This window comes from Dasypus novemcinctus, chromosome 9 (assembly GCF_030445035.2).
Source record: "Dasypus novemcinctus isolate mDasNov1 chromosome 9, mDasNov1.1.hap2, whole genome shotgun sequence".
Lineage (NCBI taxonomy): Eukaryota > Metazoa > Chordata > Mammalia > Cingulata > Dasypodidae > Dasypus > Dasypus novemcinctus.
In genome coordinates this window covers 95867258-95892195 of record NC_080681.1, presented here as the reverse complement: position 1 = coordinate 95892195, position 24938 = coordinate 95867258, and the positions used below count along the sequence as shown (strand labels likewise).

Genomic DNA, 24938 nt, shown 5'->3' with positions numbered 1-24938 from the left:
TATAAGCCAAGGTTTCTTTATTGCAGGTCTTCACAGTACCTTTAATATTTGATTGTACATAGTAAATCTCCAAGAGACTACAGAATGCATGTTTCCAAAATTTAACAACAGAATTCTTTTTCTGCAGGACTCTCAATGAGCAAACCTCCCTCCCTACTAGGAAGCAAGGCTGTGTGGCAGTTTAAGGACGTAGGTTCTGTAATCAGATTGCATGCATTCCAACTCCACCACTTTGTAATTCAGTTTCTCTGTGCTTCAGTTTCCCTGTCTATAAAGTAAGAATATAGTACCTACCTCACCAGGAGTTGTGAAGATTACATGAGGTAATACATATAAACCACCTAAATAATTGGTAGTAGATGCTATCCCTTTATGTCCCCTCCTGGATGCTCTCTACATCCAGAGTCTCCTAACTCTAGAAGCAGCACAGGGAAGCTACTATTAACAGAGATACACTCCAGCTATACTCAACTGCTGCCCAGCCCCTTTGGAGACTATGTTCCTTTGGAATCCTTGGGGAAAAAAAGGGGAGTGTTTAGTTACTTTACTAAAGTTTAATATATACTTTTCTCCAATTAGTTTAGAGCCAACCTAATTATATAAGCATTTATATAGATAAATACTGATTTAACTGAAACTTAAGGATCACTGAGTAACTCAGGAACTGGAAGAAACAACAAGCTGGATTTGGTATAATTTTTAATATGGTTTTCTACTTAACTCCTCTGCTTACCCCTTCTTAGCTTGGATATAATGCATCAATTATGCCAGGCCCTGGATATTCTTCCCATGAGTGAAATTTGTTGATTTGAAACACCACAACAAGAAACATTTTCACCTAGGCCTAGCTAGACTTGCAACATTAAGCAGAAAAGGCCAAGGGAGATGCCTGGATATCAGGCCATGAAATCCTGCATCAGGACCAAACTTGAAGTCCTGAAATATAAGGAATATCAGCCACTTGAGGAAGCAAAAGAAAGGGAAACCAATGAGAAAATGATAGGGTGGGGCAACCCAATGCTCCATCACCCCACCCTCCTATACCTCTAGGCAAGTAGAAAAACTGATTTTGGAGTAAATACATTTATTGATACCCATTTATATAGTTCAATGAAATAATCTATAAATATAAAAGCATTTTTCTTTTGGATATCATCATGGTCCATGTAAATACTCAACAGTCAGAATCATCTGCAGGAAGCACTCCAAGTCACACTGTTAGGTTTACAGACCTGAATATACATATTTCTTAAAACAGTGGCACTTATGTACTCAAGTGGTCCAGTGGCTTTGGAATATATACTGGGCATGTGGAGTAAAAATGTATAAATGTAAATCAACGGAAAGAATATCAACTATCAACAGAAATAAACAATTAAGAATTAATATCCTAGGCAAAGAAAGTACCACAGTTGACACTTGGTGTCAGAATACTGGAGACATGTATGTAGAACAACACATGTTGTGGCACCATGTGCTCTCCAACTCCCAGTGGACAGTCAACCAGTGCCTTAGGGTCAACAAAATAGCAATTCTTAAGGAATCTAGACAGCTTAGAATAAAAAGATATTCAGCAGATGATATCAAGATTAAAGAAGCTAAATAGTTCAGTGACATAGTAAGTTTCTCCCCCAGAAGGAGACTGTGGGGAAAACATTTTTTAAATTACCTTTGCTATATTATCATGATCAATTAGCCAATGCAAGAATCCAGTCATCTGGTACCCCAGAATACAGGTGCAAACATTTTTTGTTTAAAAGTTTTGCCCTCGATCTTCCAAAGGAACTAATATAGCCACTGTTGAGCCTTGCTCTCCAGCTGATGCAGCATAACATTTTCTCTTATTTCTTCAGTAACAAATACAGGAACGTCCTTTTCTGCCGTCAGACTATGCATCTTCTGAGTTAGCAAGCAAATGCATTTAAAAGGTCTTTAGGTGTGCGATGTCCAAAGTTGAAATCTGAGAGGCAGTGTTAGAACTTAAGCAAGGCAGGATTTTTAGAGACTACTCAAATGAAAACCTAAGTGAAGCATATAAAAATTCGGGGTTTTTTTCCTCTTATTTTTCAACCAGTAATTGACAGAAACATTCCCTGGCAAGGATATATAATTGGTGTTATCTCCAGGCCCAAAATATCCCAACTATTAAAGTAAAACTCAAGAGGGGAAAGACACATTTGAGTTCTGTGGTCTCTAGAATTTTTTTGCCGTTTTTAAAAAAAGAAATAGTAGCTTCAGTTGTATACCACCAGTTGAAGGGGTTTTCATCCAAATGAGAAACTCTTCCCCTTATCTCCAGTGGCACAGGCACCAGATTCCCACAAACGGCAGCTCCCATGTCCTGTAGCACATGGCATCTGACCCTGGAGTGAAGAACAAGCTGGCACAGAGCCATGCCAGCTTGGGGTTCAGGCTAAACAGCATTTCGTGGTGTGCCATTGTGTGCCAATGCTTTCAGGCTGGGGACACTGGTCTGGTGACCACAGCTCCTGTGAGAAGTCACACCAACCTCAAAAACCTCATGAATAGCTTTTCGGAAACAGTGGAAATTGTAGTCTATTAAACCTGCAATAGAGAAAAAGATTAGGCCTCCTGAGTGTCAACTGTGAAATTATCTACATGGAAACATTTGGTGACAGAAAAAAAAAATTGAATGTCTATTTAAAAACAAGCACAACTGAGGAATTCTCTATAATGAAGCATATATCCAAATTGTTAATATTAAACTCTGGAGGGGGAGAAGGGGTTGGTATGGCAGGGATAATGAGGAGGAAACATGTATTACTATTGTAATTATGAAAAAACAAAAACAAATGACAGCAAAGACCAGCAGGGGGAAGCGGAGGTGGCTCAAGCAATTGAGCCCCCTCCCCTCTACGATATGGGAGGTCCAGGGTTTGATTCCCGGGGCCTCCTGGTAAAGGCAAGCTGCCCCGTGCAAAGAGCTGGCCCACAGAGGAGTGCTGGCCTGCATAGAGGGATGGAGCAGTAAGGTGACACAACAAAAAGAGACACAGAGGAGAGACAATTAAGAGATGCAGCAGACTAGGGAGCTGAGGTGGAGCAACTGAAAGCCTGTCCCCCACTCCGGCAAGTCCCTGGATCAGTTCCCAGTCCATCTAAAGCAAAGACAAGCAGACACAGAAGAATACATAGCGAATGGACACAGAGAGCAGACAGCAAGCTCAAACAACGAGGGTGGAAGATAGATAAGATAAACAAAAATTTAAGAAGAAAAAAGACCAGCATTAACCTACTATAGAGAAGAACTTCAAAAGTGAGTCACTAAAATTAAACAGCCACGTTCTTCCCTGTTAAATCATTCCCTAACAGTAACTTAGATACAGAAGTTATAAAAAATTAGCTTTCTACTGTAGAGGAAGAGTGCTGAAGGGATTCAATTCTGGAAAGGAAAACCATGCTTTCTTCTACTCTGTTTTCTGAATCATGGTATAAGCATATTTAATAGGTGAAGAACAAGTAAATAAACAAGTGTTGACCAAGCCTACCAAGTGGTCAGCTCTGGGTCAGGCTACAAGAGGATTTAACTACGGAAAGGAGCTGAAAAAGTCAATTTAACATTATATATACATATATATATATATATGTATATGTATATATATAAGATTATAATTATATAATCTTTTAGTGAAAAAGCAAAGAGGTTTTTCTCTTTCCCCACACTGTACCACCAATACACACATATACATACACCCCTACTCCCCAAAAGCAGGTCCCAAATCTTTGTTCATCCCACGCTGAAAATCAATAAAGCAAACTCTAGATTCCAGTCCTAAATATTCAAAATAAAATTAGAATTGTTCCTACTAGCTCAAATCTTTGTGCTACAATGGGAATCTAAGTCCCTAGTTTTCTAAACAGAATCTCTGTCAAATGGCCAGATGACTGCTCTCCGCTCCCTAGCCCTGAATATCGGATGTAGTTCTAAAGTCACACACTCAAAAAAAACCACGAACTACTGAAATTTCCATATAAAGAGAATAGGAAATTTACCTTCAACTATTCACAAAGACATGTTTTATTTATTTTCTGCTTTATTATCACCAATAATATTTCTCTTCCCTGCCACTTATCACCAATCTGGTCAGAATCACACCTTGTCTGTAGTTTTATGTTCAGTGCAGTGCTCAAAACCCCCCAAAGGTTATCTCTCCTAAAAAAAAAAAACGCAGCAAAATAAGTATCAAAGTGGAGGGGGAGAGGAATGTGTCAGACTTCCTTGCACTTATTTTACAAATTAATATTGTTTTTATTCTGAATTGAGACGTAGTGTTATTGTCATTTTAGTGCTTAGGAATTTCAAAACCTTTCATTGCACTCTGGCTCCATTAAGTAAATATTGATTAACTTCAGCAAGTAATCTAAGTAAAGCAATTAGGAAGGTAAATTTGCTAGAAACAATTTATAATGAAATCTAAAGTCAAGTAAAATACTTTCTCAAGTATCTAGCAGCTTTGTCCTTTTGCAAGTATTCAGGGCAACCAGAGAACTAGAGGAAACAGCTAGAGCATAGTTTGGCCAACTGGGCTCAGGAGAGCTCCAGGGTCTGGGAGGTTTCCAGAGAGGCCCATCAGGCAGAGCTTCGGGCAGCCTTTACCCCTTCTTTAGGCAAGGCAGTTGCCTCTTATCTTTTTCATGAACTGGACTTACACAAAAACTTTTGGTTGAACAAAGCGTTCTATTTTGTGACAGAAATTACTAGCTGTCCACCATTTTTCTTCTATTTCCTTAGATAGAAAACCCCAAATTTGGATAAGCACAGTGGTACTCAAACCAAATTATATTTCCCAAACTGTGTTGCAGCTAGACATAGCCATATGATTAATACTGGCTATGTCTAGTTGTGGGACTGCTGTGAAGTCTTCCTAAAAGGGAGAGTGTGAACTCTTTTCCCAACCCATGTTCCTTCTTAATGCCCAGAATATGAATAAGATGACTGAGCTCCAGGAGCTATTCTGTACCATTAGGTGACCTTAAGAATAGAAGCCCATGCTAAGAATGGGAGAGCAGAAAGAGAAACAGCCGTGTCCTAGAGGCTACTTAGGCACTGCCTTAGTTGCCCCAGAAAGCCTCTACACTTTTTTGATGTGAGAAACCAACTTTCATCTTGTTTATGTCACTGTTAATGGGTTTGTACCAAACCTAACTCAGCCTGATAGACAATGCTTGATATTGGATATGGTTATCTCCACCATCACAGCATCCTGCCAGACAGCAAATGTGCAATATGACCATCACCATGCCAAATTAACATATCAGACATCTAAGTTTTCAAATCAGTCAATTCAGGTAGAAGCGAAATACTAAAATACACGGTATGGCCTGTGTGAACATGATGTGATCTTTCAATAATTTATACTTGATATGATAAATGTCATTAAATACTTATTGAACAGCACTGTGGAAGGTACAATGTGTCAAAAGAAGCAGCAGGTATGGTCTTTGCTTTCAAGGAAATGCTAGCTGGAAACTAAGACCACCACACACGAGAAACAAATCAGAAACAACCTAGTGCAAAATTGGCTATAAATAGGAACAGAAGTACAAAGAAGGGAGGGCCAAGTGCCAGGCAAAAGTAGACAATATATCATAGATGAGGCAGAACTTTGGGGGTATGGGCAAGATTTGATTAGGCAGAAAAGAGGAGAGAAATTAAAGGTAACAGCAGGGAGTTGGCAATGAGAACACAGTATAGGTGAAAGACAGGAAAGGGTAAGGAAAAAAAAACAAAACTGGCCTGACTGGAGAGAGGAATTTCAGAGGATTTTTGATAGGAAATGCTGGAAATCAAGTCTGAAAAAGCAGGTTAGAGACAGATTGAGGTGGTTCTTAAGACCCAGGTGAAAAAATTAAAAAGTAACATTTTTTTTTGAGAAATTCAACTACATTAAAATTATTTTCTGGGCAAACTGTAAACTAGAATTGATTATCAGGGAAATGTGAACACTGATCAAATATATGTGATGATAATAAGTCGCTGTCAACTTTTTATATTCATTAATGGTTATATTGCTTTTTTTTTTCCCCTATTTGAAGAGCACTGTCTTTTATAGTTACCTACTTTAATCTATATAGACAAAATTACTTGATGTCAGGGATTTGCTTCAAAATAATCAAGTAGGGAAAGACAGAGTTAAAATAAGATTGGCTATAACTTTGATAATTATTGAATCTAGGTAATGGGCACAAACTATTTTCTCTACTTTTTAAAATATATTTGAAAGCTTCCATAACAAAAGGTTAAAAATAACAATCTAATGAGGGGAACCAGTATACATGAAATAAGACCAAACATTATGTTGATGACTGTTGAAAGCTGTGAGGCAAGTACATGGAGATTCATTGTGCTGGTTTATTTTTGTGTACATCTGAAAATTTATATAATCAAAAGCCAAAAAAATAAAAAAGATTAAAATGGAAAAAAATTAAAAACTTCTAAGAATATGAACAGGTAAATTACCAAAGAAGAAGCCTGAACAACCATGAAAAGATGCTTGCCCTAACTAGTAATTTATGAGGTAAAAATTAAAATCAAATGAGATACCACTTCCCACCTATAAGATAAACAGTATGACAATATAAAGCATTATGAAGGATATGGAGTAATAAGAACTCTCACACAATGCTCCTAAGGGTGAAAAATGGTAAAGCCATTTGAAGAGCAATTTGCTAATGTCTAATAAAGTTTAAGATGTCTGTCCTGCAACCAAAAATTTCACTCCTAAATACATACAACTAGAGAAATCCTCCACATGTCCAAAGACAAGTTTGTTCATGAATATCTGTTGCAGAATTACTTGTAATGTAAAAATAAGTGTCCATCAGTAAGAAGAAAAACTGTGGTATAGTAAAAAAAAAAGCATAAAATGTGGCAGAGAAAATGAATGAACTACAGCTACATATTATGACACCCTGTCTGGCCCCTCTCCCATCCTCTCACCAGCTCTCTGCCCCAGCTCCCAGTGCAAATCCCTGGCCCCGGTTCCAAAGGGACCAGAGTGGCCCTTCTGCACTTGCTGGGAACATTATGTCTGGCCCAATCTGTGTCGTGGTGGTCTAAAGGATTCATTATCCAACAACTGGCCCTGCATGCAGAAGGCAGCTCAGAAAGAGCAGTCAAGTTGTGCTGCCTGAGGCAAGGGGCTGCTGTCTATAGGACATTCAAAGCAGGGCCCAAGACCTTGAGGAAACTGTTTCCTAGGGAAGAGGGGACATTTGTAACCATGAAAGCCAGGGAATTCTTAGGGCCACATGTACATGCCCCAGGCAAGATTTATGAGGAGAAAGGATCAGGTAGGCCCCTTTGCTTTGGCATGGAACTATTCTCATGCAACCCATTGTACAGATAAGCCCTGAAAGAAAGCAATTGCATGGTCAATCTGAAAAGACTGGGAAAGGTGTTTTCTTTTTTTCATCCTCTTTTTTAACTCCTGACATTCAAGGAAAGTTCTGTTGTAACACTAGCTGGATATAGCCTTAAGAAACAGATGCCGAAGAGTCTAAATTTCAGCAATAACAAATTAAAATGTCAAAATGCCCAGGTTTCAACAAGAGATTACAAAAAAGACGAAACAGGAAGTGACAGCCCAGACAAAGAAGAAGAGCAAAGCATTAAAAACCATGAATGAGGAGGATCAGACCTGAGACATAACAAAGACTTTTAAATAATGGTCCTTAATATCTTCAAAGAGCTAAAAGGAAACATGGATGAAGAACTAAGGAAATCAGGAAAATGCGAGATGAACACAAGGGAGACTATCAATAAGGAGATAGAATTATGAAAGGAACCGAGCTGAAGACCACAGCAACAGAAATAAAAATGCCCAAGAGAGGTTCAACAGTAGATTGGAGCTAGCAGAAGAAAAGAATCACTGGACTTGAAGATGAGATGACTGAAATCATCCAGTCTGAAGAAGAGAAAAAAGAAAGAATAGAAAGTGAACAGAGGTGGCCTGGGCAATTGGGCTCTTTCCTTCCACATTGGAGGTCCCGGGTTTGGTTTCCAGTGCCTCCTAAAGAAACAAGGAGGACGAACAGACACAGCAGGTGCAGGTAGCAAGGGGGTGGAGAAATAACATAAATCTTAAAAAAAAAAAAAGTGAACAAAGCCTGAGGAACATGTGGAACACTATCAAGAGTAACAACCTAAGCATTGTGGGAGTTCCCAGGAGGACAAGAAAGACAGAAGGGGTCAGAGAGAATATTCAAGAATATGATGGCTGAATTTTTCCAAAATATAACAGAAGACATAAATACATACATCTAAAACACTTAAACTCTTAAGTCTTAAGTTTCTTAAACCTAAGAAACTTAAATTCTAAACAGTCTGATTATAATATGCTATGATATGCCACATCATAATATATTATAATCAGACGGTTGAATGCCAAAGATAGAGAATCCTGGAAGCCACAAAAGATCAGTACGTAACATACAAGGGAGCTTAAATAAGATTAAGTGCTGATTTCTCATCAGAAGCCATAGAGACAAAAAGGCAGTAGGATAACATATTTAAAGTGCTGAAAGCAAAAAACTGCCACCCAAGAATTCTATGTCTGGCAACATTTTCTTTAAAAAATGAGGGACAGATTAAGACATTCCCAGATTTTAAAAAATAAAGGAAGTTTATCACCACCAGACCAGCCCTACAAGAGACGCTAAAGAGAGTTCTGCAGGTTGAAAGAAGAGAACAATAGGCAACAGATAGAAGTCACATGAAGAAAGATCTCCAGTAAGGGAACAGCAAGGAAATGTATCAGTGCTACTGTATTTCTGGTTTGTAATTCCTATATATCTAAAAGGTAAATGCATAAACTGTAATGATAATCAGTGGTTTCGGACTCCCACTATATAAACATGTAGTTTGTGACAAGAACTGCATAAAGGTGGGGGGACAAAGTGGCACAGGAACATAGTTGGTATATATTATTAGAGTTAAGTTGTTATCAAAGCAAATGAGATTGTCACAGATTTAGGCTATTAAATTTAAGTCCCACAGCAAATACAAAGTAATATAGAATATGCAAGTTCACTGAGACAGAACTTAAAGTACAGGTTGGCAGGGGTGGGGGGGGCAGGAGTATGAGAAGTTAACATGTAATTGGTGTAGGATTTCTATTCGGGGAGATGGGAAAGTTTTAGTAATGGAAGGTGGTGAGGGCATCAACATATTGTGAAGGTGATTAATCCCACTGAATGGTGTGCTAGGGAAGGAGAGGGGAAGGCCAAATTTTTTTTTAAAATTAAAGAGAGGAAAGCAGAGAGGAAGGGGGGAAGGGGAGCGCAGGGAAACAGCAAATGTGGCAAAAAGTTAATACTGGTGGATCTAGGTATATGGGGGAAGAAGGGTAGGGATATGTTGGAGTTCTCTGTATGAGGTTTAGATTATTTTTGTAGCTATCCTGTAAGTTTGAATGTATTTCAAAATTAGAAGTTTAAAAATAAAAGTACTAGTTTTAACTACTCAAAAAAAAAAGGCAAAAAAGCTGGGGCTTGTGGCAGTAAAAACAGAAAGGTAGTATAGATCCTTGAGTAGTGAAATAACATGATAAAAGTACTTTTCTAAAAATTAGTCTGTCTTTGGAATATAAGATACATTCTAGGCCCTCAATATATATTTGTTGAATGCATGAGTAATATCAAGAAAAAGATTGTTACAGCACTATAGGCCTGGAGGGATGCAGACCTGGATTGGAATTATTGACAAGGGAAATGGAATGAAAATCCAAGAAACAGTTCCAAGGAACAAATGAGATTTGATGAAAATTCAATGTAAACAACATGGGAAAAAGAGAGCACTGAATCATCTCTGAAACAATCTCCCAGGACCCCTTCCATAATAACACTAAACAATTACCTGACTTAAAGACATCTCAATTTGAATGTTAGAAAAATGGTTAACTAGTGACAGACGTGCTAGCCAAGAGGGTCATGAAATGGAGGGGGAAATAATCACCAGTTTTTGACACCATGGACAAGAAACAAGAAAATATCAAAAAGAAGATATAATAACTCCAAACATGGACCTAGAACATTCAGACTGGAGATGTGAATTTTTCTAACAGTTACAAAGTGATGATTAACTGAAGCCTTGGACTGGATGAACTGACCAGGAGAATAAGCAAAGAACTGTGCAAAAAGACTTGGCTCTGAAGAAAACTCAAGACTAAGAAAGAGAAAGAAAGATGAAAGAGGAGAAGTGATCAGAGAAACAAACAAAACTCCAAAGAATTCAACTTTTAGGGAAGCAAAGAGAGAAGAAAGCTTCAATAAAGGAAGGACTCACCGGGTGACCTGCCTATAAGACTACAGAGGCTGCAGAATGAGAAAAAGCCACTGAATGTGGCAAGGTAACCTGGTAACCTCTCAAAGAGTATCAGTAGACTGGTTCAGATGGAAGTCTAACTGTGATCAGTTAAATTGGTAATGAAAGGATCTGAAGTAAAACAGGCCAGATTTTTTAAAAAAAAGAAAATTCAAAAGAAGGAAGAACATCTGAACTATACAAGGAAGGGAAGGGGAAAAAGTAGTTCAAGCTGATCTTTCTCTAATGGTAACTACTTGTCTAACACTGAGATATTTTCTGTTGTGTTCAAGGATCTAAGAAACTAGGACAAATAAATTTACATAAAAACAGCTTTTTAAAATGCCATTACCTTTTCGTTCAAAGCTTTCTTCCCTAAGAATGCAGACCAGTGCCAAAAATTTAGTCACTTCCTTTAAATAAAGGACAGTTGTATTATTCAGCTTGATAATTGCCATAGATTCTTTGTCATAAGCACTTCCACTCCCATCTTCCTTTAACCTATTTAAAAGAAAGTAATTCTTCATTATAAGTATCCCAACTTGGTGTCTTGTCACATTTAATTTTCCTCATGACAAGTCTTTCCACCAATTTCCAAAATGGCATTTAAGAATAAATACTGGTTTAAATATACTGAAACATAAGTTATTTAGGTACAGGGTTCCCAAAGACTGAATTTCAGGTATTCATATGGAAAATTTTTAAAACTACATATACATCCTTTACTATACAGATAATCAGGCATTTGGAGAAAAAAGTAAAGACGTAAGTAGATTTTAACCAGGGAAATGACATTTTCAACATTTTGGAGCTACTTACCGACTCAGATTGCATTCTGTTGGCCAACCTGAGGTGTCTCTATTTACTGCCCTCAAATCAAAGGGCCCTGCTACCACCTAAAAGTGAGCTCCTTCAAGACATATTCTATATACCAGATTAATCACACCCTCTCTCAGAGTTTTTTTGCTTCCTTGAAAAAGCAGGAAAATTCTTAGACTACAGAAAAACAGTATCATCTAGAGAACAGCAGGAACTATACTGAAATAAACAACTTTTAAGAGACATGGGATCTGAAAATCATTTCTGAAATACTCTCTAGTTAAGTCTAAAGGTTGTTTAAATACTGCTAGGATTTAAGAGCTGTCAAAATTGCCTTCTTTTAAAAAGTATTTGACTTTAAAAATAAGTAAACGAAAGAAATATACTTAAAAATGCCAAGAGTTGCTGCCTTTGTAGAGAAACAATGGCTTTTTTCTCCTATTTTTATTTTTCTATATCTGGTTTATTTTGTTTTTGTAATCAACAGGGGAGAGGCCATTTATGTGTTTTTAAAATTTACTTTATTTCTTTCTCCCCACCACTCCCCCTTATTGTTTGCATTTGCTGTGTCTGTTTGTTGTGTGCTGGTTTCTTTTTTAGGAGGCACCAGGAACAGAAACCTGGGACCTCCTATGTGGGAGGGAGGTGCCCAATCACTTGAGCCACCTCCGTTCCCCGCTTTGTTGTTCCTCGTTATGTTTTCCTTGTGTCTCTTGTTGCATCATCTCGTTGCATCAGCTCAATGCACCAGCCCATCGTATCAGCTTGCTGTCTTGCTCGTCTTCTTTAGGAGGAAGAGGAACCAAACCCAGGACCTCCCATATGGTAGGAAGAAGCTCAATCACTTAAGATACATGAGCTTCCCGAGGGGCTCTTTTTAAACTATTCTAAACCTTATAGTTGACTTTCTCACATTAATTTGATCTTCATAATCCTGAGAGAGAGGAATTATTACTATAGCCCCATTTAACACTTTCATCGTGGAACAAGTCAAAGTATAAATTAAATGAATATAAATAAGAGGACTGTATGTTCATTTTAATAAATGTAGAAGTTTAAAAATTCATTAGAAGTAAAGTGATCTCTCAAGATATCTCTCTCTGATAAAGTCAGGACTCAAACTCAGGGTTTCAATTTTAAACTCAAATCCCTGCAGTTTTCATTATCTATCTTTCTTAGCTAATATAAATACAATTGATTTGGGAAGCCTGGATGGTAAGGAAGAAGGTGCCACATTCTTTAAGAGTATAAAAGAAAACTACTTCCTTCTGATTGGAGAAGAGGAGGTTATAAGAGCAATGTGGAAAAAAAAAAAAAAGACCAAGGTGTTCTTATCATCAGTTGCACTAAAAAATCCTCCCCCCCACCCAATTCTGTGCTGCATGGAAGTGATAAGAGATGCTAACTCTAACAACAGGTTCCAATACAAAACAACCTAGGCATGATTTCTTAAGCCAATAATACCTACAGTCAGCAGCTGTGAGAAGCTGTAAAGCTTCTAATGTCAAACCAGCATATGACACTAACAAGAGAAAGAAGAAAGCAAGCAGCATTCTAACCAGAGCCTGGAATTTAGACTGATTCAATTTGGCTGTGATTAATAAAATTAAGAATGAAAATATACAATGACCTTAAAAAGCTTGCTCAGTAAGAGTCTTTAGAGCACAGTATTTGCTTTCTACATTTAGTTGTTTTAATAGTTTTTATAACTATTAGGAAAATATGCTTGTCTAAATCTCAGGCAAAATATGCCCAGGCAAAAGCAAGAAAGTCATGCCCAAAAGGAACCATACTTACTTAGTGGCAGCTTACCCTAATGGCTGCCAGCAGGGCATAATGGGGCATAAGAAAATAATGAGAGGGTAAACAACTTGGAAAGTATTGAAACTGTAAAGTTAAAAGCTTGCACATGGGAAGCAGATGTGGCTCAAGCAACTGGGTTCCTGTCTACCACATGGGAGGCCCATGGTTCAGTTTCCGGTGCCTCCTAAAGAAGACAGTAGGCTGGCATGATGGGCAGGCATGACAAGGTGACACAATAAGAGACACAAGAAAAAAAACATAATGAGAGACAACAAAAAGCAGGGAGCAGAGGTTCCTGGTGCCTCCTAAAGAGGACGAGCAGGACAGCAAGCTGGCACCACAGGCAGGCACGGTGAGCTGATGGGACAAGATGAAGCAATAAGAGACACAAAAGGAAAAACTAAAGACACAACAAGGCAGGGAATGGAGGTGGCTTAAGCGATTAGCCGCCTTCCTCCTACATCAGTGGTCCCAAGTTCAGTTCCTGGTGCCTCCTAAAAGAAACAAACACAATGAACAGACACAGGAGAGCAAATGACAAGATGGGGAGAGATAAATAAAATAAATCTTAAAAAAAAAAAAAGCTTGCACAAATATCATGGGACAAAAAGTGTCAACAAGATAACTTTCTCTTTTCTGTGATGCTGCAGTATTTCATGCACTCATACTTTCATTTTGTTTCCCTAGAGTGCAAGGAATACAGTAGAGGCTTCAAATATTCCCTCATACTAATCTGTACTGATATAGTCTGCAAACAAGAAGGATCTAAAATATGAAAACTGCTCTACGTGAAAAAGGAGTTAAGTAAAAAAACTAAAAGAAACAGGGTCTAGTGAAGATTCTATATGGAACCCTGATGCTTGCAAAGAGATCCTTATAGGATCGGAAAGCTCTTTCATTTATTAAACTATAACTGTTGGAATTACATGTAGTCACCCTCAAAAAAAACCATAAATCTAGGGTCAAGTAAGAAGCAAATTAAACTATAATAAAGCACACCAAGTTGCTGTCATAAATTGTTAATAGTGCAATAACAGACATTTTTTTAATAATGTATAATGTATGTATAATGTACCTTAGGAATACAAATTTTAGACCTTTATCAGAAAACAGCTTACAAACTCTATGTGCAATTTTTACTTGTTTTAAAGAAAAAGCAAATAAGTGTTCTACTTGTCCATTTTTTTTTAATTAGCAATGTAGAACATGAAACTTTACAGAATAATAAATACACAACATCTCCTTTTTATTATGGAAAGACTTAAAGGGGAACATAATCAACAAAAGTAAAAAAGAAATAGGACACAGCAACAGACAAATAAAAAACTAAGACATATAGTATTCTCCTACTCAAAGACAGCTGGAGAAAGATGCTAACAATTTAAACAAAGAGACTAAAGCAGGGCTAGAGAGAGGACAGAGGAATTTAGAATTAGTGGAGCAGAGAAGAGAAGTATAACAGAAGATACAGGTATTAAAGCAAAGGTGATGTCAGTGTCAGAAAGTGCCTTGGGGATTCTGATACTAATGAATTATGGGAATCAGGGCTATCAGAGGATACAAAGGACAATGACATTTGAAATGCCAGTAATTCTCCACAATTTTAACTGATCCTGTGGGCTTTTCTACAAAATCACTAGTATGCTGGCTTTTATAAATTTCTGTATAAAGATTGGAGAATTTACATAAATTTATTTTGGAACCTTAGATGTATGTCTTGTCAAATTTTTAAGTGAATGTGCAAGACCTTCTGATATACAAAATTCTGATTGACTCATTTCTTTATTCCCTTAAAGTTTAAGGATCTTTTATTCCACAGTCTGAAGGTTAAATTAGGAACCAGCATTTACTGTTATTCAGACCATTTTAAATAAATTATTCTAGTTTTTATAAATAGCTAAGTCCCAGTAATAAGAAGCCACAGTGCAAACCCCCTAAAAAATGAAGAGAGGAACTTTCATGATAAATAAGTATAGCACGAGTCACATTTTTCCTAATGCTTTCATCCATCCTTCTCTGAGCAGCCCACTTAAGGAAAAATCATGCGTCAAATTGAAACACTCTGGTCAGAATAATTACAATTCATACTGCACTTGCCAGAGGCCTCAGAAATTAATCTCCCCAACATATTCAGTTGGTTAAGTTTTCCACCTGTCTGAACTCTTACAGAAAATATGTATAACTTACCCATATATACAAGACACATCAATTACAACATCAATCATGTCACAGCAAAGTTCATAAGATTGCATATCCACAGGAGAACTGTCTGTTGCAATGTAGATTTTGCTGACAACATCAAAAAGAAAAGCTTTTTCAATACCTGAATTCTTGGGGAAAAAAATTGGGGAAATGTTCAGTTCTTTTCAAGAATCAAAATGTGTAACTTATCAAAGATCTTGAATTACTGAATAACATCCAAAGTCATTTTTAACTATGCAACTCGATACCAAAAAACAAACAGCACTTGGTTGAGAGACATTTCTAACATCCAAAGAAGTGGAATTACTTCTCTTCTCTGATTGACTGACATAATTGCACCAGTCAAGTTTGTATTTATTTCCTTCTCTCTACTTAAATGACTTATTTTCTAACAGACACCAAAAAACTAACAAGAGTTTTTTTCCAAAAAGCAAGCCATTCTTACATTTTCAATAATTCTTTCTTGTTAAAAATAATCAATCTCTGATTTGAGTGGCCTTGCAAATAGAAAGGTTTTATGTGGCAATTAGCAAAACATAAATGAGTTTCAATTTGACATCTACCAAAACCAAACCCCAAAAAAATCAATTTGGGGATCACCACTTGTTGAACACTTTCAAAGTAATTTTTGGAAAATGTAAGGCTGAATGTTAAATTGGAGGGATCTCCTCGTTTATCACACTGAATCTTCAAAACACAATGTAAAACATGATCCTAAGATTACACTTAGCAATAAAAGGAAAAGACTGAGTCAAATTCCCAAAGCTTTTTCCCGTTACTACTCTTCTTTCGGGAAACATATCATACACATATTTTTTAATTAGCAAAGCATATGATGCATGGGAAAAATACAATTTATATAAAAAACCATAACAGTAATACTGTAATCTTTTTGTAGCAAAGACAAAGAAAGTACTATAACAATGTTAAAGGTAAAAAAAAGAATATGGGATTTAGTTTTATGAGATGTGAACATGACCAAGCTTTTTTTTTTTCATTTTTTTCATTAACACAGAGATCTTGGTCATGTCATTTAACTAGTCTTTGCTCATTTATTCATTTCTCTAACACTGGAGAAACAACTGAATCTGTTTTTAGGATTAAATAAGGTAAGTTTGTAAATATGCCTGCATATAGGATTTTCTTAATATATGCTTCCATATATTAAGCTGCCTTTTGTCTATTTTACAATTTTTTTAGTTGAAATAAAGTTCATTAATTTTGGGATAAAGAAAAAAAGCATGAAAATTTTTTCATTAGTTCATTTCATTCAAGACAATGACGGGTGAGTCCTAAGAGAAGAATTCAAAAAATAATTCTGATCCATTTTTGAATATCTGACAACACAAATACATTCACTGAAAATGGAATCAGGAACTAAAAAGAATTAAATAGCTCACTTACTGATATAAAGATATTTAATAGGTTTTCTAAGGTCGGCAGTTGTGGAATGAGTTTCTGCACCACCTTACTAAACGCTTCAAATATTGAATGGTCATAGATACTGGTCAAATAAAAGCTGAAAAACACAACACAGTTTAATTTAAAAACACCTTGAATTCAATGACATTGTAATAAATAAAATTTTAAGTTCACATTTAATTTCAGTAAGTTCAAATAAATCTTCTTTATCTTGTTCCCCCATCCCTACTGCTCAAGATGACAAATGCAGTTCCACAACTGGCTTGTGGCTATCCATCCCTTTACTGTATTTACAAAGAAGGCAACTGAGGTAGTCCTCAATAAAGCATTTTCAGATACAGAAACTTGAATATTCACCTAAATCTTTGCAATCTGATCCCAAAAGGTTGATTTCTCAGGCACAGAACTGAACAGAGGCCAAAGATAAAAATCAAGAAAAAGCTCATTGGAGATAAGACAATTATTTAATTAAGAATGTAATATAGGCTTCTACTAAAACATTAGCTCTCAGAAAGTTTTTTCTTGACCACCCCATCTACAATACTACCTCCTACTCATTGTTTCCTACCCCTTTCCCTTAATTTAGTTTTCTTCATAACATAAAGTTCTTAAAACTAAGCTATGTATTTATTTACAAATGCTTTGGTTCCATCTCCCTCATCAGAATATAAGCTCCATGAGGGCAAAGACTTTGTCTTGCTCAGAGTTGTAAGTCACTGCTGGGACCAGTGCTCACTAAAATATTTATTGACTGAACAAAGGAATATGACTGATGCTTAGATTTCATGTAAAAAACATATTAAGTTAGAGGGAACTACCGTAGTAGTGAAGTACAATATGCAGATTTAACAAATACATATTTGAGACACTTTAAGAATTTAAATAGTATAAACAATCCTTTTGTTTCACTATCAGTGTATTTTACATAGTTACATCCATAACACATTTTATATATATTACAAAATCAAAGATACAGAACTAAGTATACCACACTTACTAAAAAATTTTTAAGATTCTTTCAAGAAGCTGATTTAAAAACCTAGCTCCAAGCAAGATGGGGCTCTACTCTAGATGACGGAATGCTGGAATGGAGAAGTTGAGGCCAAGATGAACCCCACAGGAACCAGGAAAAAGAACTATTCTAAAGTGTTTTCTTAAGGCAAAAAGGGTTAGCAAAGTGAAAAGGACCTGCAGTGTCTATGAGGAATGGAGGTAGTTGGGAGATGAGGAGAACCTGCAAGACTTTAGGGTACATAGGACATTTAAGTTAAGGTAAGCATCTAGAAACTAGAAATCAAATGAACATCTTTGATAAGCCTACTACTACACAAAACCTTGATGCAAAATTCTTGATGTTATTAACAAGGTCAAGGGCCCTGTAGGGAATTGAAAAAAGGGATGGTATGTACCTTCGGGGTGGGATTCCCTGGAACGGCACATACAAGGTAAAGAGGTTCAGAAGGATTCTCCATGGCACTAAGGAACATAATCATGGCTTAAAATTCAGGTAAAAATTGAGAATAGTAGATTTCCAAAAAAAGGATTGCAGAATTTTATGGGGAGGCATTTTCACTTTCTCTTACAAACATTGCTGGATTTTCTTTTTTGTTTGTTTTTTTTCCAAGTATGAATTGCTACTGTAATTTAAAAAATTAATCCCAGGAAACTAACCGTCAATGAGACTTGTCCACATGGTTTCACAGTCAGTAATGGTACAAGCACTAATTGCAAGATCTTGGAGCCTTAGGTTCTAGGGGATATCAGGGGTAGGAATGGGGGTTGGTTTGAACCTATAGGGAAGTCACTGTGACAGGGACTGGGAAGTAACTATGCTTGAACCTCTTCCCTGCTTCCCTTGTAAAATGTTTATATCATCAAGAGTATCTTCTTAGGTACTTTTTTTTTTTTTGATGTCCCAAGGGCCAGAGATTGAACCCAGGACCTTGTATGTGGGAAGCTGGCGCTCAACCACTAAGCCACATCGGGATCCCTGAATTGGTTTTTTTTGTTTGTTTTGCTTGTTTTTTCAGGAGGCACCAGGAACTGAACCTGAGACCCCTCATGTGGGAGGCAGGCACTCAACCACTTGAGCCACATCCATTCCCTCTTGGGTACATTTTTAATACCTATTTTTACCTATACCAAAAAATAACGATAATAAAAATAGTAACAATAAGATGTAGAAAAATATTCCTCACTTTTAGAATTCAAATACACAAACCATCAATCTTATCTAATTGTTCTTTAATTTCTTAAAGATCTTTAATTATAAACCAGCAGTTCTTTAAACTTAATAGCAGCCTAAGGAAATTTATAGAATAAACTCATTTAACCCAAACTTTAGAGATTCATAAAAAGATAAAAGTGTATCAAATTATAAATAAGATACTTTAGAGCCAGTGCAGACTTGAAAGTGTAGCCCTCTAAAAGGTTCTTCCTATTGAGATACTGTCAAGACTCAACCTAGAGTTCTACAACAAATGTTGCAGAGAGTCCTTGTACTGAGGCAAGAAAAAATCATAAAAGCCAGAAGGGAGAATCCCAAAGCATATTTGTGTCATGAGGAAACAGCCTGATTCCAGTCTCTTGAGAGGAATTTTTTAAAGCACTAATGGAAATACTTCAAATGGCTTCAACCTCTACGATAAAGTCAAGAGGAGACAAGTAACTTCTCAGTAACATGAGGCTCCCCAAAGTAGTTTTCAATTCAACAAAGAAGAGATCAAAAACACTACAGATTAGGGAAAGAGTTACAGTGTTTGTACTGACAGAGACAGGAATACATTTTTCAGGGCTCTCATAGCAAACACATGTTATTACCTAAGATGGAGTTTTTCTAGTCCAGCATCTGCAAGGTCATCATTGGCCCTTTGATGAATGTCCCTCTGTGTTTCTATCTTGTGATCATCAGACAGACCATCAACTTTGTGAATAAAAACCTCAAAATTCATGTCTGGGTTAACTTTGTAGGCTTTAGATACAGTAATGTGAAGTCTTGTTAAAGCCTCCATATAGTCATCCTATAAGTCAGAATAAAATATTTTAAAAAGAAATCTTACAAAAATGAAATAACAAGGTATGTAAACTTCAAATCACTTCTTTCCCCAACCACAGAAAACATCGTTATTCATAAGTACTCAAATATTCAAATGCATTACTTACCTCACTAAATAGCTCTTCAATTTCTCAAAATAAAAAATTCAATTACCAAGTTAATGCTTATAATTTTTAATACTGAGCAGTGTGAAGAAAAGGCGAGAACAACCCCTGGACCAACCAAGGCCCATGTACCACTGGATCCCCATGTTCAGCGCCCACATCCCGCTGCCGCCACCATGCCCAAGAAAAAGGCTGAAGGGGACATTAAAGAAGAAAAGCCAAGCCACAAAGAAAATCTGCAAGGTTATCTGCTAAACCTGCTCCTCCAAAGCCAAAACAAACCCAAGTCTAAAAAGGCCCCTGCAAAGAAAGCAGAGAGGGTACTCAAAGGGGAAAAAGGGAAAGCTGATGCTGGCAAGGACAGGAAAAACCCTGCAGAAAACAGTGATGCCAAAACAGACCAGACACAGAAAACCGAAGGTGCTGGAGATGTCAAGTACAGTGTGTGCATTTTTGATAACTGTGTACTTCTGGTGGTTTGAAATATTATTTATCATGTTTTATAAAAATGTGAAATTTTGTTTTACTTCTTTTTTTTAAAACTATGCTGTTAGCACACAGAACACTTCACTGTTGTTTTTGGGGGGAAGGGGCAAATGTAACTAACAGAATTTCTCTGAAGCTGGATTGATATGGGAGAAAACACCTTTTCCACTCTAGTTTTTTGAGACTTCCTCCCTATTCCCAGAAGGGACTCCCTGACATTGATAAACATCATTCACCTTGGCACAGATGCCCTGCAGTGTGAAAAACTAAAATTCATTTTTATGTCCTCATGGCCTCTTCTCTCTGCCTTCAGCATACACTTGACTCCCTTAAACCCAGAGACCTTTTGGGGCCTGACCCCCCGAAAAACTGGTTACCAGAATGTCAGGCTATCTGGACTTTCCAGTGATGCCACAGAAATGGCATCCTTTAAAGGAGTAGCGATTCCTTTTTTAGATTGCGGATAATTCTATTTTCATTTCATTTCCTGAATGCCAGGGTCAGCTTGTGAAAGTTGTTAAACAACATGCTAAGTGTGAAATGTCAACCCTCACTCTAAACTTCCCCTGTTCAGAGCATCAAATGAAGACTTCATTGGGTTTTATACTGGCTTTCTGATTTTGGTAGTCCACTGAAGGGAGTTTGAAAGTTGTTACATAGTTTAACAACTGTCTGCCCAAGTTCTGCCGGAAATGCCATGATTGTTTATGGAAAGTATCTTTAATAAAAGCTGAATACAGTTTTTAAACATTTTAATACCGGTAATATAAAAGAAAAAGAAACACATTTCTTTACAATAAAACTTTTTCAAGATATTGGCTGGGGACCAGGGACCTCATATGTGGGAAGCCAGTGCTCAACCACTGCGCCATATCGGCGCCCCAGAACTTTTTCAAAGCAATCCCAGTTCTGCCATTTACTACATGTGTGACTTTGCACAAATTGCTTAAACTTGTGATCCCAGTTTACTCATCTGTAAAACTGGGTTTACCTCACAGTATTATAAAGATTAAGTTAAATTAGATCACATATATGAAAGTACCTATTACAGAGCAGGTCACTCACAAAGAATTCTTAACTAATGTTTAAAGCTTATAAAAAGTAAGCTTCTTCAGGACAGGAACCACATTCCATTTCTCTGGGTGCCTGCCATTTGATAGGCTTTCAATAAATGCTTATTGGGCCAGACTCACTTTGGGCAATTAAGGAAACTATTCACTTTAATTTTCACTGACTTAGTTCTCAAATTTCTCTATAGATTATGGGCACTGATGGGCCTGAACAATATCTACCATTTGCTAATAAAAGGGGGAAACCAATGTGTGCTGCTCATTAACTACGACTCTAAGATGTATACTACAACTCCTAATCATCTGATATTTTGTATCTGCACAATGGAATGCCTGCCCCAAAAGCACTTCTATAATACATCTCTTACACTGTTAGGAAAATCTACTGGTGAAGATAACCTTCAAGAAACAAAGAAGATCAATATTTTCCTTTGTTTCTATAGATTTTGCCGCCTGGGAAGAAAACATTATTATTCCCAACTACCTGTGCATCAATGACATATATCAATGCTCCTGTTCCCCTGAAGATCATCTCATAGTCAAAAGTTGGGTCGAAAAAGTCCATTTGACCAGGAAAATCCCATATCTGGAAATTCACAAAGGAGCTATTGGAAATGTCATCTTTATAAATCTTGTTGGTACTTTCCAAAAAGAGGGTCTCGTTGGGTGACATTTTATGAAACACCACCTGTGAAAAGACAAAATTTTGACTTTATTAAACTTTAGTAAAGTTCAAAATCCTATCCAATTGATATAATTTGTAGAATATGATCCTACAACAAACATTTTAAGAGATAAAACTCAATAATAGCATACCCAATGGCACTCACTATCCTTTCAATTCTGACCAGAAAGAAGAAACCAAATTATTACATTAAATCCATTTTAGAGCTGAAACTTGTCTACTTTATCTGCAACATATTCAGTACTAGTAGTAGCAGTATCTCACATCCATTGTTTTTTTCCTGTTAAAGTGTATTAATTCTGTCAAAATCTGCTTAAGATTATGAAAGCTGTAGAGCTAAAGTTTGAGAAGTTTTATTCATTCAAGAAACACTGAAATACCTACCTCAAGCTCTGAGGAATAATGAAAAATGAAACTAACCTGTACCCTGCCCTCACTGAGTTTACAACCTTGCAAAAGAAATAAAACAAGGACAATTATTCTAACACCAGGTAGAAAGTGTTGGGGGAAGAGGGGAGAAAGGAAGGCTATGGGAGTTGCAAGTGGAAAACCTTCCAAGAGAAAGAAAGAAAGGCAATCCCAATCACAATTCACCCAATACTAACATCAATCTAATTTACCTCTTGCTGTTATGCTTTCTAGGGAAAACATAAGCGGATAGTTACTCCCCCAAGGTTTAGTAACAAGAAAAATTAAAACCACTTTGCTAAAAATTTACGATGAAAAAGTATCCAAATTTTACTGTAGAAATGAAAAGCAAGATAAATAAGACATAAATAACCCAAAACGGAAGAGGGCTACTTCTTAAAAACATTATCTACAAGATATCACACAGATTTATTTTGTATGTACCTTGGTAAGAGAGTGGAAAGAGCAAAAGACCGAGTGTCTGACATCAGTTTTATTACTGGCTCCCTAGATGTGGAGAGAGGATGGCTTATGGAGGAAGTCACCCTTGCCTCTATTTCTCTTTCCTAAAATGTGTATGGCTCTCCATTCGTCTTTATAGACCCAAAGAGAAAACAAACAGACTGACATTAAGTCTGCAAAATACTCTCAAAGTCTCAGATTTTTTTAAACACACAGAAGGAATAGCTCCAATAGTTATATTCACCAGGCACAAGTACTAAAATAGGGGGAATTACAGTACCCAATTCCCAGTAAAGTTACAGTAGAGTCTCCTTCCAGCTATTGGGAGACCAAGTATGAATATGGCCAGTGACTTAGTCACAGCTCTTTCGGGCGTTGCTCCCTGGGGCTCGGCCGAGACTCTGTCAACTCAGGGCACCTTAAGTGAGAGGAACAAACAGAAACGGGGCAGAGGAAGGAGTCCATGAATTTCTCCAAGTCAGAACTGGAAAGTTTTGTAAATGACACAAGGGGCTGAGTCCCGGGAGGAGGTCTTGGGCGGTGCCTGGGGCACCTGCCTCCCTCCAGTCAGTTTCGCCTTCAGGGACCCACTTGGCCTCAGCTGACTTGGGCGTGTACTCAGAGGTCGGGATCCTCGCTCCCAGCCGCGCCTCTGGTTCTGCTCTCCCCAAAGTAGAAAAGAAAGTGTGGTGGACAGACCTCGAGGCAATCCCCTGGCCGCCGCCGTCCTCGGGGGCCCTGGCAAAGCGGCTACCTGGGCCCCCGGGGACGGGGAGGGCGGCAGGAGCGCCCCGGCGCGGCCCCACTCACCTTCTGGATGGAGGACTTGCCGCTGCGCCGGAGCCCCATGAGCAGGATCCGCGGCTTGGAGCTGTCAGCGCCCCCGGGTCCACACCCTCCTCCAGCCCCCGCCCCAACCCCGCCGCCCGCGGCTGCCGCCTCCTCTTCCTCCTCCTCCACGCCGTAGCCGAAGTCCTTAGGAAACGAATCCGCCGCGCCGTAACTCCCAGGAAGGGGCGCCTCCTCCGTCCCGTACTGCAGGGACATGGTGGTGGAGCCGCCGCCGCCCGCGCCCTGACAGGCCAGGCTAGGCCAAGCCAGGCCGCCGCCTCCCCAAGTCCACCGCCGCCGCCTCCCCGGGCAGCCGCCACCACCGTCCGGCCCGCCCCCTAGAGCCCCGCTCTCATAGGCTCCAAGACGAGGCCCAGCTCCTCATTGGCCGCCCGAGCTGCCACTCGGGAGCAGCAGGGTAGGTGGTGCCCCATCACGTGCTCAGAATCACCTGACTCGAATCCGCGGAGGGGGAGGGGAGAAGTCACGAGGAGAGTGGCCTCGCCGGGCCGCGCTTCTTGCCCGGCCTCCCGGCCCTCTGCCCTCTGCCCTAACCCGCACTTCGGTCCTGACTGGCCTCGTGCCTCGCCCCGTGCCTCGCCCCTCACCGCTCATCTGCCTTCTACGGGGCACCGGGAATCACCCTAATGGGGCAGACTCTGGGCATTTGGGGGAAGAATTGATTGCACTCGTGCAACATTCACTGATGCTTTCGATTTCCTGGGTACCAAGGGGCACAAAACTGGAACCGACTTGGACCTTCCCTGCCCTCAAGTTGCTCGCAGATTAATAAGAGATGGGACCTCTGCGTAAGTAGCCTCGGTTCGAAATAGGCGGTGGTAAGGTCACCGGTACAGGTCAGCTCGGGAGGTAGGAGGAAGAGAAAGTCTTTAAGGAGGAGGTAGCGTCTCAGTAAGTCTAGATGAATGGATATGGTTGGGATATGCAAAAGTGTGGAGGAGCAAGCCGGACTGGGGAGCAAAGCAGCAAATCAGGCAGTCATGGGTGAGAGTGAGACACTACTCCGTTTTGGCAGGGTGCTAGACCCTGATAGGAAAGTGAATGCAACCAAGCTAGAATATCTTTCTGCATTATATCGCTGTGTGTGGATACTAATGCCACTTCAAACTAAACGAGACTGTTTCCCCTCCCTCCCGCCTACTACTGGAGTCTACTTCTCCAGTAATTCCATAGCTCACATTGCATCTTCTATGACCTCCTTCAGATCAGAGACCAAAGGAATGAATAATGAAAGCAAACCAAAGCA

General features: G+C 38.5%; 1 protein-coding gene across 1 annotated transcript; it reads right to left on the bottom strand.

The window, feature by feature from the left end:
* RRAGC (Ras related GTP binding C) lies at positions 1-24013 on the bottom strand. Its single transcript, XM_004467114.4, has 7 exons — positions 23651-24013; positions 21770-21973; positions 19391-19590; positions 16553-16667; positions 15134-15276; positions 10677-10825; positions 1-2565 (listed from the first exon to the last, which is right to left on the bottom strand). Exons 1-7 carry the CDS (start codon positions 23885-23887, stop codon positions 2414-2416), a joined length of 1200 nt encoding a protein of 399 aa, XP_004467171.1. The 5' UTR covers positions 23888-24013; the 3' UTR covers positions 1-2413.
* Between the last annotated feature and the right edge of the window lie 925 nt (positions 24014-24938).

Coding starts and splice junctions, on each gene's coding strand:
- RRAGC (XM_004467114.4), bottom strand. CDS start 23,887: ATGTCCCTGCAGTACGGGACGGAGGAGGCGCCCCTTCCTGGGAGTTAC. Junction 16,668..19,390: donor CTAGAAAAACTCCATCTTAG/GTAATAACATGT, acceptor TGTGTTTTTCAG/CTTTTATTTGACCAGTATCT. Junction 2,566..10,676: donor AGAAAGCTTTGAACGAAAAG/GTAATGGCATTT, acceptor TCTCTATTGCAG/GTTTAATAGACTACAATTTC.